A 14,601-nucleotide genomic window follows, 5' to 3' on the forward strand; every position below is an offset into this window, starting at 1 on the left:
TAAAATACAAATGTAATTCATATTTACATAAATCATACTTGGGTTTAATTTAAATAAAATTCCAAGTTTTTTTCATCAAATTTCTGATTTTATCAGATTCAGATTGGATTTGCATTTATTTTGATAAAATTTAAAGGAATAAACTAAAATAAACTAAACTATTTTTCTATTGGGTGGAGTTATTTAGTTTATAGGATAAGATAATTAGGACTAACATATAAGAATTTCACGAGTAGCTAGGAGGATTTCGATTATTCTCAACCCATTCTTGCAATCAACATTTAGAATTTGCATAACGTTCTCCATGAAACTACTTTGAATCAATTAATATCAATAAGCTCAACAAATTTCAAAAAAGTTCCCCCAAAAGTAGTTATGTTGTAGTGGTATCAGGAGGGACCCATCCCCGTATCCATATCCCAATGTTTGTGTTTACTGCACCTTATTAGCTATTCCGGCGGGGAGCCACTGCTGGTTGCTGGTTGCTGCTGCGTTCTTCGTCAAACCACAAAGCACGATGGGTATCTGCTGCTGCTACTCGCGCCACACACACCTTTTCTTCAATGACGACGGCGAAGGTGATTATTTTTTTCCCTTTTTTTTCTCTTCGGTGTCACACTTTTATTCCAGCACTAAAGCGCTCACCAACACCAACAACACTCACTATTTGAATGGAGCGCTGCTACGTTTCAGGAAAGGAAAAGGCGCACTTTTCCGCACTAAATTGTAATAAATTTGCTCCTCACTTGTCGTTTTCTTATTAGAATCTAGAACGTTTATAGGGAAAAACAAAAATTGCCTAATGAAGAAAATTTAATAACAACACCTTTTGATTGTTGATTGTTCCGTTCAGTCATTCACTTGAATTGCGAAGGCCAATTACAAAATGCTACATTGTTAAATTGTTTTCAATTCCATTAGAGCATAAATGCACCTTGATTCAAACAAAAAGTAATCACTGCATTTTCTTCATTTCTTTTAGCACCTGGACATTCGCAGCACAATTATTGAAACCAAAACGTACGCTTCGATCTTCTTTTTTTGGCTGTTTAACTTGTTTCTTTTTTGTGGGCAGATCTGCGCCTTTACCACGTATGAAGCGAATTTTGAGGTTTTCACACAATGGGACAAGAGTACCTACGGAACGGGACATGAAAATTTTAGACAAAACTTGTTGCCTTTATGTATGTGATTTAAAAAAATACTGTTCATATTAAACGGGCAGGATTACGTTGAAAAACCCTTAATAATCCACCTGACCGAGATGATGAAAAAAACATATTAGAAAAGTCGAACGAACGATCCAGGTAGATACATTCCATTATAACTATCAATTTATTTGCATTCATAAAAATGGATTGCAGTAATTTTTTTGATTTTGAAATATTTTTAACTAAGGAGGGACTTTTGCGGAAAAAAGTTATTTAGCCATAACTTTCTTGTTCTGTTCAAAAGTTGAATTTCCATTGATAAAAACAAATATAATGAAGAAAGTTAATTGAAAACTTATTCAATTCCAGTTCCTACACTTTTCCCATTTTGCACCAGTGTGTTCCGAGCGTCGCGAACCGCGAATAATTCCTGTTCTTCTTTTTCTTCGTTCGCGACGATGATGATTAATAACTCGATTGATGATGTGCACAGACGCTCGAACTTGGTGCCTGTGCTACATTGGCGTCAGTCTACCTTTTGCCCCAATAAAAACAGTGCACTAATGAATGAATTTTCACGCAACGATGTTCCTTTGTGCGTTCCACGCAGAACTTTTTTTCTCCCGAATCAAATTCACCGAAAAATTTGGCTCTCGTTGTTTTGAACCGTTCGACTTTCACGCGATTCTCTTCACCGTCGACTCCACACCCCAAAACTCAAAACAAGACAACACAGCGGTGCGACCGAGAGGGCAGGTGAGCTCACCGCGGACCAAACCCCAAGCGGGGAAACAAGATAGATACAAGGATACAAAAATACGCACGAACACAAACGCAACGAAAATCGAATAAACCGGGCCCGGGTCAGTGGGGGAGGCGGGCGCGGTAATGCACTTCACTCACGATTGGTACCGTTCGCTTTCAATCAACGAAAACACGTCCACTCGGCTCAGCGTTCGCGATGCGATTGAGAATGGAAACCGTTGCTCCGTTGGCGTTCGGTACCGGTCGTTGATGGCGCAGTCGGATCGGCTTCGGACATTGATACAGGGTGGTACATGATATTGATTTTATTTTATTTAACTTCAAACCGCCGATTATTGGCGGAAATCCACAAATAATTTGATTTAGTTTTAAGATTTTAATGTGCGCACATAACTAAGACGCACTTAAAATAAATAAGCATGAGCAGTGTTGGTAAAAATACAAATTTTCAAATCTCATCCACGATTCAAATCAAGCGCGAGACAAAACCCACCCGACTCATGGCCCAGAGAATCGTCCATGATTCGACTCGTGATTTCAAGACAAAATTTTCAAAACGACTTATCTGCTTTTGTAAACAAAGATTCAAACGACGATTTGACGAATCTGATAGCTCTCCCACGCAAACCAACACCATCAACAGGTAGCGGAAATCGGATTCGTCTAATCGTCGTTTGAATCTTTGTTTAAAAAAGCAGATAAGTCGTTTTGAAAATTTTGTCTTGATTTGCATCGTTGCGTGATTTCTGCGTGTTCTTCTACGTTAAATTAATCGGAATAACTTTCTTTACTTAAAACAATGGATAATAAATCCATACGTAAACATAAAATATGCCCCGATTGGAACTTTCGTTTCCCTGTCCTGTGTCCAGCGAGATGCTGGGCACAGAAACATTCCGCGGAGGCCGGGGATCATTTCGCGGAGGTGGCGAATTCCCGCTTCTTGGGTCTATCGCAAGTGATAACCAAGGGGTTTATTTCACTGTGATTGAACGTGTCGATGAAGAAAATCCGTCGCTATAGTGGGGATATCACCATTTCTGGTTGGAGGAGTTAAAAATGCTGTGGGGAATTATGAAGATTCGCGTTCGGAGATGGATGGTGCCCGTTATGTGGTGAAAGTTCGTGGTAACAATAAAATGCAGAAATTATTGAAGATGAAGTGTTTGTCAGATGGTACCTTGGTTTTTTTTACTTGCAGAAACACACAAAAGCACAGTCAAACTCAATTTGATGTGTCAGAGTTTATAACCCCTTGCCATCGAATCTATAAACTGCATAGTTCATAAACGACATTACCGTAAATTGAAAAGATATTTTAGTTACAAGATAAAGATTGTCGCCGCTGCCCGGAACATATTTTGCTGGTGAGGATGGGGTGCTAAATGTCAATGAAGGAAAAATACATATGATTTGACAGTTCGGTACCCAACATGTTTCGGACAGCAGAACAAAGGGAACCGAAGCGACAATCTTTATCTTGTAACTAAAATATATTTTGTAAATTGTTATTGCAAAAATTGTCTCTCTTAAAATTTGTATATGAATAATGCAAGAAATACTTACTTGATACTTGATGGGCTACAGCTCTTCGATGAACCTACGCCGAATGGAGTATCCTTCTCCACTGGACTCGATCCTGGGCCAATCGCTTCCAGTCGCCCTGAACATTGAGCGCCCTCTGGTCCTCTTCAACTGCAAAAAGCCATCGTGTACGCGGCCTTCCACGAAGCCTGCGGCCTCTTCCGGGTTCTCTACTAAATATTATCTTCGCTAAACGTTCTTCCGGCATACGAACAATGCGACCAGCCCACCGTAGTCTGCCGTGTTGTATAAGCTTAATAATATCCAGCCCTTTATACACCTGGTACAATTCGTGATTCATGCGGCGCCGCCAGATACCGTTCTCCTGTTTACCGCCGAGTATTGTCCGCAGCACCTTACGCTCAAACACTCCGAGAGCTCTCCGATCAGCCTCCTTTAACGTCCATGTCTCATGGCCGTATAAAGCCAGCGGAAGAATCAGAGTAGTATACAGCGCGAGTTTTGTTTTCGTTTGCAGACTACGGGACTCAAGCTGGTTACGAAGTCCGTAATAAGCCCTATTTGCAGCTACAATACGCCTTTTCACCGGGTAACATCATTATCGCACGTCACTAATGTTCCAAGATACACAAGTTCTTCTACCACTTCAAATTTTTCACCATCCAGTACCATTTCGCTACCACCACCACTAATGAACCCACGTTGATTGCCAGCGACCATGTACTTCGTTTTGCTGGTATTGATCGTGACGAGTCCAATCCTCGCTGTCTCCCTCTTAAAAGGCACAAAAGCCTCTTCCACGGCACGGCGATCAATTCCGATAATATCTATATCGTCCGCAAATCCCAGGAGCATATGCGATTTTGTGATAATGGTACCGCTTCTTTGCACACCAGCTCTCCTAATCGCTCCCTCGAGCGCTGTATTGAACAGTAGATTCGAGAGTGCATCACCCTGCTTTAATCCATCTAAGGTAACAAATGACGTCGATATTTCATCCGCAACTCTTACACTTGATTTCGATCCGTCCAACGTTATACGAATCAGCCGTATCAGTTTCGCCGGAAAACCATGTTCAAGCATAATTTGCCATAATTCATTCCGCTTCACTGAATCGTACGCCGCCTTGAAATCAATAAACAGATGATGTGTCTGCAAGTTGTACTCCCAGAATTTATCAAGGATTTGTCTCAGGGTAAACATTTGATCCGTCGTTGATCGGCCCTCACGAAAACCTGCTTGGTATTCGCCGACGAAGGACTCTTCAAGCGGTCTCAATCTGTTGAACAGAATACGGGACATAATTTTGTACGCCGAATTAAGGAGGGTTATTCCTCGGTAATTGGCACACTCCAGTCTGTGCCCTTTCTTAAAGAGAGGGCAAATGAGGCCGTCCAACCAGCTAGCAGGCATTTCCTCGTCTTCCCATATTTTTGACATAATATGGTGCAGAACTTCATAAAGCTGCTCACTGCCATGTTTGAGAAGTTCAGCCGGGAGCTGGTCCTTCCCGCAGCCTTATTGTTTTTCAGCTCTTTAACAGCTTTTTTAACCTCATCTAGTGTAGGTGACTCCACAGCTTGTCCATCGTCGCTAATATTTATTCTGTTCACCGATGCACCGTCACTTCCTCCATTCAACAAAGTCTCGAAGTGTTGCTTCCACCTGGCAGCCACTTCAGTTTTATCTGTCAGCAAATTCCCTTGTTGGTCGTTGCACATGACGGGAGATGGCGCTGTCTTTCTCCGCACGCCATTGACAGACTCATAAAACCTCCGCATATTGTTCTGCTCCATTTTTTCCTGCGCCTCACTAAAAACTTGTTCATCGTACTCTTTTTTCTTCCTGACGTGGGTTCGTTTTTCGGCTGCTCTTTCTTCCTTGTACCGATCTCTATTCGATCGGGTACCCGACACCAACATCGGGCTTCTGGCAACGTTCTTCTCGTCTGTCACTCTCTGACACTCCACATCGAACCAACCCGTCCTGGGTCGTCTCTGTGCAGTGCCTACCACTTCTCGTGCTGTTGTGCTCACCGCTCCATGGATCGACTTCCATAGATAGTTGATGTTGTCGCTAACGTTGATTGCACTTATCCGTTCGTCGAGCTTCTGGCGGTACTCAGCCGATACTCCTTCCGCCGACAATCGCTGGATATTGTAACGCATCGTTCGCTGTGATCTTTCGTTCGATACAGTTGACAACCGTGATCGAATTTTACTGACAACGAGGTAGTGATCAGAGTCAATGTTCGGACCTATGAGTGTCCGCACATCGATAACATCCGAGAAATGGCACCCATCCACCAGAACATGGTCTATCTGGTTGCAAGTTTCACCATTTGGGTGTCTCCAGGTGTGCTTTCGGATGTTCTTTCGTGCAAAGTAGGTGCTACTGATAGCCATCCCTCTGGCAGTAGCAAAATTTACTAGCCGTAGGCCGTTGTCATTGGTAGCGGAGTGAAGGCTCTCCCTACCGATTAGGACGGAAAAAGTCCTCTCTACCGATCTGAGCGTTAGCGTCTCCGATAACAATTTTCACGTCATGCTCCATAGGCACTCTCCATAGGCTTTATCAAGACATTCGAAAAACGCGTCCTTCACGTCGTCGGATTTATCGTTTGTCGGTGCGTAAACGTTGATTAGGCTGTAATTGAAGAATTTGCCCCGTATCCTCATCACACAGATTTGTTCGCTAATGGGTTTCCACCGCATCATTCGCTTCATCTGCTTGCCCATCACTACGAAACCAACTCCATGCTCTGCTTTTCCACTGCCGCTGTGATAGATGTTATACTTGAATGCAGTGTTGGTCATGGGGTCCACGGCTCGGAATTCACGTTCTCCGGATCTAGGCCATCGGACTTCTTGAATACCAGCCACGTTCACTCCAACCTTCTGCAGTTCACGTGCCAGAAGGTTCACTCGTCCAGGTTCATTTAGGGTCCTGACATTCCAGGTACCGAGTTTCCAATCATAGTCCTTATTTCGTTGCCGGGTCGGTTGCCAAAAATAACGTTCTCTTTTTCTTCTATCTCCATTTTTCCTGGTATTTGAGAGGCTTCAGTAAGCTACCTTACCGGGGTCGCGTTACCTACATCGCGATGATGGGGCTGCCACCTTAGATATAGCTGACGCGATACAGCATTTCGTTAATCAGCCGCTGGGTACCAGGCAGACGCTGTTTGAGCCGCACCTCCTGGTGAACAGACGCTCGAGGCGTACCTTCTCACTCTAGCTGATGTCAGAAGGACAACAGTGCCCAGGCTGCACTACCAGCTAAGTACACAACCCTTAGCTGGCGGTCTTTTGTCATCGGACGACCCGTGGAAGCGTGGGATAGGGACTTGTGGGGACCAGAGCTCTGTTGGGCGCTCCTTCCTTGATGTCAACACACTTAAAATAAATCGCCGAATTCGGTAAAATTTTACCGAAATCTCAACAGCAGAACTGTTTGGAAAATAATTTAACTGATTTTCGGTGATTTTGACAGTTGAGCAATGGAGAAAATTACAAAAATCTGTAAAATAAATTACTGAACAGTTCTGCTGTTGAGATTTCGGTAAAATTTACCGAATACGGTGAAATGAGTTAAGAGTGAACCCACCATTTTGCAAGAAATGACTCGAGAAATGATTCAAGATGAATACACCACTAGGTGTTCCAATCTGCCAAATTCACGATTCAGCCATCTTGGATTTTAGTATGGGAGAGCCAGCCGGTTTGTTTATGTTTTGCACCGAAAATGAATTTTTCACCCCCGCCTTCTTCTCGTCCATAAATTGAGCACATTGAAACACCTGGCTGTGTATTCATCTTGAAATAATTGTTCCTGAAATAAGGTTCTTTTTCCGAACAGTGTAACATTTGTGTATAATCGGGTTAGAATTGCGCTGTTCCAACTGAGTGTGTAGAACTTCGAATCAACGAAAAGGCTTTTCATAGCTTTTGCTGGCAGCACTTTCTCATCATTCATCGAAACTGAGTGAGACGCAATGACCATGAACGAAGGTCTTACGACGGAAACTTGTTGGCCTTGTTTTACTTCCTGCTTCAAAGGGAAGTTCTGATATGACGTCAATCGCACTGTTGTGTATATTCAACAGAGGGTGGAGAGAGACAAAATATCCCCAGCGCCAGACCTCTTCTGGTGAAAAGAGTGTCTTGTCTTCTTGCAGGGGATATCATCCGGCATTTTACTTTTCTTCCTGCAAGTGAGTATTCGGTTTTGCCTTTTAAAGCGTGACATTTTTTTGTGTTTTTCCGTGGAAAAAGGACTTATTTCGGTACTTTATTCTGTGATTTTTCAGCTACATCAACAGTCGAAGCAATAAAATCAGAAATGGGTGTGCAAGTAGTTACGCTAGCTGCCGGAGATGGTAAGTTCATTTTTTCCGCAAGCATTAACAAACCTTCAATGGCGTGTTCCTGCCGCAAGAAATTTCATTCAATAGTTTTTTTTTTTTGTCATCCCGCAGAGGCTACGTACCCAAAGACCGGACAGGTTGCCGTAGTGCACTACACCGGAACGTTGGCCGATGGAAAAGTGTTCGATTCCTCCCGCACCCGTGGCAAACCGTTCCGGTTTACTGTTGGTCGCGGCGAGGTCATCCGCGGATGGGATGAGGGTGTTGCCCAGGTGAGTGTTCCCCTAGTCGATGTCGTGATGTCGATTGAATCTAAATTTGAATGGTTCTTGAATGAGACTTCTTCGGTCCATTCACCTTTCAATTTTTTTTTTCAACGAGGGGTTATTATAAATGAATAGGAGAATGTGGGGTAGAATGGGAAAACAAATTGCAATTTTAATTACCAATTTTTTATTATCGCCTAGTTTCTTGTTGTAGTAACTGAAGGATACCGTGTTTTATAATCGATTATTTTATATATTTTTGTCATTTTCATGAAATCAAACCGATTATATTTTTACCAATATTCCATTATTTACAACCACTCAATCTATTATACTACAAAACCCATAACTAAATTTATCATTTCTTTCCAGATGTCCGTTGGACAACGTGCCAAATTGGTTTGCTCTCCGGATTATGCCTACGGCAGCCGTGGCCATCCAGGTGTCATCCCACCAAATGCCACCCTTACCTTCGACGTTGAACTGTTGAGGGTTGAGTAAATGTGCAGATGAGATATCATTTTATCTAAAACAATAGCAAATACAGCAATGAATCAAGAAACCGGAAGGAAACAGCAACCAACATACCACGAAAGGCGAAAAGTAAAAACCATCAACACAAACAGGAAATAATGAAGCAATCCTAGAATCCAGGTCTGATAAGGAAGCATGGTAATCATCAGTTCTTTAAATGTTATTTATGCGTCAAGCATCAACCAACCTACAATCGCTGTATTCAACGATCGATAATCAAGTCGTTTTGACGCGGTAATCGTTCATTGAGTTACACGCTCTCACAACAGGTTTTCAAACGACATTCAACTAGCTAAACAAATAAGCAAACAATGCATTTATGTGTAGCGATCTACTTCCATTTTATTCGGGCTGCCTCTTGGGAGCAGTTATTCCTATCTGGAAATTCCATCTACAATCGTAGCTAAACATTGCACTAAAACAGGATTGATGATGTCCTAAATAATCTTTTTTGCTCATCACATAGATTCGGGAGATGAATATTAACTTTAGAAAAACCAAAACACTTTTAAAACCAACACAAACCTTCACGGAGTTAGTAGTTATTGAACACGATAAAATACAGTTTTTGCTCCGGTAGCAATTCGGATATAATGTCGCATAAGGAAAATTATTAAAATATTATACATCTAAAAGTTTAATGGTGAATCACAAATTTAAACTCTGTGCTATCATGCATCAGCATTTAATCAACTCGTATTTAAAAACACTAAAAAGTACATATATTCCAAAAATATCGATAGCATTCGAATAAATTTTAGCAACGCCATTTAAACGTGATCCCTTGGCATGTTTCTCCTCACCGGATTCTAATCCAAGGTTCAGGACATTTATGATTGATAGCAGATTGAACAAAAAATAATGGAGTCAACATTCATACTATCTGATACCACAAATAAATACATTGAGATGAACAAATGTTGCACTTGTAGATGATCCGAAATATCATAAGAAAATTATTTTGAGCTTTTTAGTGGAATGTCTTCACTTGTCATAAGACGAGTTAATACAATCCCATTGAATTCCACCACTTAATTGTATCTTGACAGATACGTATTTCGGCGTCAACAGTAAGGCCGTCTTCAGTGTCTCGTGACTTAGTCGAGTCAAGTACGAGACACTGAAGACGGCCTTACTGTTGAGGTCGAAATACGTATCTGTCAAGATACAATTAAGTGGTGAAATTCAATGGGATTGTATTAACTCGTCTTATGACAAGCGAAATATCATGTCAGTTTGATGATGGTTTTGAAACGAGTATACATAAAGTCAATGTTGATCGGTTAAAATTTTTGTCTAATGTTGAACTCCCATAAGAAATGCACATTGCACGTGCGTTTAGCATTTGGCAATCGGGATTATTATGTGCCTTTGGCCCTCGCCTAAGTCGATGCAAAGATAAATTTCAACGGATTTGTCTCAGTCGCGAAAAAAACTTTCCGTTATAACTATTCGACAATTATCGAAATCGGCATTCTCGTGTCCGAACCCTAAAAAAAAAAAAACAAAAAATTGATTTGATGGTACGAAAGTATAAACAGGTCCACGGAAACCAATTTAGAGCAGCCAAACTGCAGGATCTCCAAAAAATAAATGCCCTGTTCAACGTCATTGTCAGGTGGAGCTATTATTTGAAAAAGAAATTCTACATTGTCTAGTGCTCACGCTGCCACCAGTACGGCCACGGAATGAGAAGCTGTGACCTGGAACTCCGTACATCATATTGCAGAAATGCCGCGAATACAACGTGCCCACACACATCATCTATTTATCGACTTCCAAACCGCATATGATACAATCGATCGGGATTGCTAATGCACGAAAACGGATTTCCGGATAAACTGATACGGTTGATAAAGGCGACGATGTGCGTAGTTCGAGTTTCAGGGGCATTCTCGAGTCCCTTCGAAACGCGCAGAGGGTTACGGCAAGGTGATGGTCTTTCGTGTCGGTTCTTCAACATCGCTTTGGAGGGAGTAATACCAGGGTGTCGACTACCTGGAAAAACCTGGAAAGTCAGGGAAAGTCAGGGAATTTCATTTTGGACCTGGAATGTCAGGGAAAGTCAGGGAAATTTCATTGAGGTCAGGGAAAAAAATCACAAAAGCCAATATTGCAAATTTATAGTGATTTTTTTTAATTCGAGCAATATACTAAACTAAGGACACTTATGACAATGAAATTCTGAACCAATTTTAATCCATTGAAAAAGGACCAATAAAGGTACTGAAACGTCGGATCGGAATTAATATAACTGCTGGTCATCAGACTGCATAGCCGATAAACAATACTCCGAGGCAGTTACAGTCGACAACCACCTCCACTATCAAGCTATAAAGCTTTTTTTGTGTGGCCGTTGGCAGTCTCTAGACCAAAAGTCTACTCCGGGCCCTTTTCATGTTCCCCATGGTAATCGAGTTTGTTTCTATTAATCACTAAACAATAACAGAGGTTCCAAAGCCATGTTGCTCAAATGGTCACTGTTGAGACCTGATCCAAATAGTTTTTTAAAGTCCTTTTTAATATTTTAGATTATTTAGTTAGAATGGTTTTGTATCGGAGTCAATTTAATTTTTTTGCAGTTTCCTTATTAGTAGCGTTTGAGTCATGTTCCCATCAAACAAAAGAAGTTCTGAAAGTTCGTTCAAATACTTTGATGATGATTATCAATCGCAAGAGTCATTCCTTATAAAATAATTTGATGTACATATGATAAAGCAAAATTTCATTTAAAGCTCTAATGAACTCTACTAACTCTAATGAAAAATCTAATATAGTACATTTCCTTTTGATAAAAATGTAACGCCCAAAAAATTATCTAGTGAAAACAGTCGAAACTGAATCAAATGGCTGAAATAGGCCATAGTTCAGAACAGTTCAACAAAAAATCATCAAACATGTTCAACCTACAATCAACAGCTAGATATTTGGAAGCTTGTTAAACGAAAACCCCGAATAGTATCTTGGTTGACCTGTGACGGCACTTTACAGCATCGGCCTCATCTCCTAACATGATTCTGAGGGTAATATTTTAAAAACATTCCGTGAACTTCCATATGATGATGGGCTTATAAAGTCATTGGTCGATCCTCACGTCCTTAGGTTGGTCATGTAGAGAAAATGATAGTGGATAAAAGCATCATATGGACTACCTCATGTACGTAGGTGGCGATGGTCTCAATTAAATCACATTAAATGTTACTCGATATTATATAATTATGCTCGGCCGCAAGAGGAGGATGATGTTGTTGTCAATGGTAATGTTTCAGTTTTACATTCACTGCTTTTGATTTTTATAAAACAATTTTATCAAGTATTCTGGTTGATCTTTAAGAATTTTGTCCAGAAATTACTACAGAATTCTCACTGAAACATAAAAAAAAAATTTTTTTCAAGAGCTTCGCCTCAAAAACTTGGTATGGTATTTACTCAAATTTGAATAGAATGTCTTCGTGAAGGGATTCATATAAAAAATATGCAAAGGAATCTTCTAACAGTTTGAGTTCTTTAAAAAACTCTGTTAGATGTTCCTTATTACGTTTCATTGCTTGTTGCAACTCTCTATAAATAAAACATTGCTGGAACTCCAAGACCATTTTTGAAAAACAACTAAAAATCGATAAAATAAATACAGTAGGTGTAACTCCCCTTAGCATTTGAGACTATTAAGAAAATTATTTTGAGCTTTTTGTGGAATGTCTTCACTTGTCATAATACGAGTTTGTACAATCCCATTGAATTCCACCACTTAATTGTATCTTGACAGATACGTATTTCGACCTCAACAGTAAGGCCGTCTTCAGTGTCTCGTACTTGACTCGTACTTGACTCGTACTTGACTCGTACTTGACTCGTACTTGACTCGACTAAGTCGAGTCAAGTACGAGACACTGAAGACGGCCTTACTGTTGAGGTCGAAATACGTATCTGTCAAGATACAATTAAGTGGTGGAATTCAATGGGATTGTACAAACTCGTCTTATGACAAGTGATTTGAGACTAGTTATGCCCCTTTAAAAAAAAACACTTATTTTTTGGATATTTTTCTATGGGACCATTAAATCTGCCGTCCCAAGCATATCTGTCCCATGTCGATTTTTATCATTTTTGAGTTTTATGCACCAAACGTTCTAAATTAATGTATATTTTATTGTGAACAAATAAATACATATAGTTTGTTCGAAAACTTGGCGAAAAAACATCGGGTCATTTTGTCCCATTATAGAATTTCCAAGCATAACTGTCCCATTGAAACAAATTCATATAACATGTATTAAATTACTTCGAAGAGGCCAATTTTCATTATCAAATCATTCAGAGAAAGAATATGGGTTGTGGTATAGTTTCAATGGGTAAAAAGGTTAATCCACCTAACATCGTTGATGCCTTTCTTGTGCATTATGAAAATTGAAAAGTAATAATTGAAGCATATTAAGATTATTTATATTAAAATTTGAGTGAGAATAGTCTCTCATTTTTATTCGCATTCTTTGTATTCATTTAGACTTTTTCTTCTTTTCTTGTTAGCATTACCATTTTGCATTCGTATATGATGAGGCTAACACGATAATACTTTTTATGCCTAATTGAACCCGAAAATTCCTTTGATCGTGAGTCCAACCAAGCCACCTAAGCATCATCGCTTTGTAGTCGTGCTTCTAATCGCATGGCTATAAGGTAGGCCCAATTAATTTACATATATACAAGATTTTTCCAATAGCTTCGAAAGTGACTAATCGATTTTCAATAGCAAACAATGGGGCCGAATTTCCCGTCGAGTACAACTTATTACGAATAAATGGTCCTTAACATGTGTTTACAAATGTTCACACACGCACCACACACAAGTGGAAGTTTCCACTCGACACATCAGATGCTAAATCTGAAATAAATTTTATAGGAATCATCAAACACCTTCGCAGTATTGCGGTATTGAGTTACCACGTAATCTGATTTTGATGCTTCTTCCAAAAATCCATCTGCGCTGAAACATAATTCACCTGAACCAGTGGCGTTGCCAGAAAATGGGGGGGGGGAGTTTTCCGAACTTTTTTTCTTCGAAAAAAAAAATTCTTCTAAAAATTTTGTCTCTGAGGGGGGGGGGTTCATGTCCAAAACCACCCCCATGGCTACGCCACTGACCAGAACTTATTTCAGGATTAAATTATGTATAGGAACCAATTCTCACTGTCCTTATACTTATGTAAGATATAATATCTCTGGGGTTTTCAGACACACTCGTCCCCATGTCAGCTTTTTAATACATATTTTTTTCTATGGAGCGTAAGCCCCCTCCCCCAAAAGCTTACGTTATTAGTGTACGGCCCTTTACTACAATACGCTTTGAAAAGATTTAATGCATCTAATTTGAAACAGGTTGTTATCCAGACCCAACTAAACTTTTGCTAAGCGCAAAGTAATCTGATGATACTTTAGCACTGGGACAAATATGCTTGGAATTATCAATTTTGTCTTCAATTTCGCAGCATAAATGTCCCACTGAATAAATTCCACTAAAAAAACAGTGTTTATCTTTTGAAACATACTAAGTCATTAGAAACACACTATTTTCATCGATATACGTTTATTAATCAAAATTTCATGGGGCAATTTAGCTACAAACTAAAAAATATGTTTCCAACTTCAATCGCATTTTTCTCAGTTGCATATTTTTTGACATGGGACAGATATGCTTGACACGGCAGATTACTTTATTTAAACCGAAGGCCACAATCGACAAAAATTTAACTACCTGACTGTGTTCAAACCAAGTTATTTAAAGTATTGCAGTGGTTAGGATATTTTGCTAGGCCTACTATAAGTGCTGCAAAGATTTATGTGAGCTTGTAGGGATTGCATTCATGATTGTCTGGAAGATTGTAAGCAGTCCTTAACTATTTTTAGAAGTCCATAAACTCCACAGAGAGTGAATAAGAATAGGTACTTACTTCGTAAGTATACTTGAGAGCCATGG

General features: G+C 40.0%; 1 protein-coding gene and 1 long non-coding RNA gene across 3 annotated transcripts; one reads left to right on the top strand and one right to left on the bottom strand.

Moving 5' to 3' along the window:
- Positions 1 to 554: 554 nt before the first annotated feature.
- LOC134202748 (uncharacterized) lies at positions 555 to 2,106 on the bottom strand. Of its 2 annotated transcripts, none has more exons than XR_009977325.1 (2): positions 1,918 to 2,106; positions 555 to 767 (listed from the first exon to the last, which is right to left on the bottom strand). It is a non-coding gene; the product is annotated as an uncharacterized LOC134202748 (long non-coding RNA). The 2 variants fall into 2 exon arrangements; XR_009977326.1 differs by having other exon boundaries at positions 555 to 799.
- Positions 2,107 to 7,592: 5,486 nt separating this feature from the next.
- On the top strand, positions 7,593 to 9,545 carry LOC134202750 (peptidyl-prolyl cis-trans isomerase Fkbp12-like). Its single transcript, XM_062677748.1, has 4 exons — positions 7,593 to 7,674; positions 7,771 to 7,839; positions 7,939 to 8,099; positions 8,466 to 9,545. The coding sequence occupies exons 2-4, from the start codon at positions 7,803 to 7,805 to the stop codon at positions 8,592 to 8,594; spliced, it is 327 nt and encodes a 108-aa protein (XP_062533732.1). The 5' UTR covers positions 7,593 to 7,674; positions 7,771 to 7,802; the 3' UTR covers positions 8,595 to 9,545.
- Positions 9,546 to 14,601: the final 5,056 nt, after the last annotated feature.

This window comes from Armigeres subalbatus, unplaced genomic scaffold (assembly GCF_024139115.2).
Source record: "Armigeres subalbatus isolate Guangzhou_Male unplaced genomic scaffold, GZ_Asu_2 Contig1400, whole genome shotgun sequence".
NCBI classification, from domain to species: domain Eukaryota; kingdom Metazoa; phylum Arthropoda; class Insecta; order Diptera; family Culicidae; genus Armigeres; species Armigeres subalbatus.

Coding starts and splice junctions, on each gene's coding strand:
- LOC134202750 (XM_062677748.1), top strand. CDS start 7,803: ATGGGTGTGCAAGTAGTTACGCTAGCTGCCGGAGATG. Junction 7,840..7,938: donor TACGCTAGCTGCCGGAGATG/GTAAGTTCATTT, acceptor GTCATCCCGCAG/AGGCTACGTACCCAAAGACC. Junction 8,100..8,465: donor GGGATGAGGGTGTTGCCCAG/GTGAGTGTTCCC, acceptor ATTTCTTTCCAG/ATGTCCGTTGGACAACGTGC.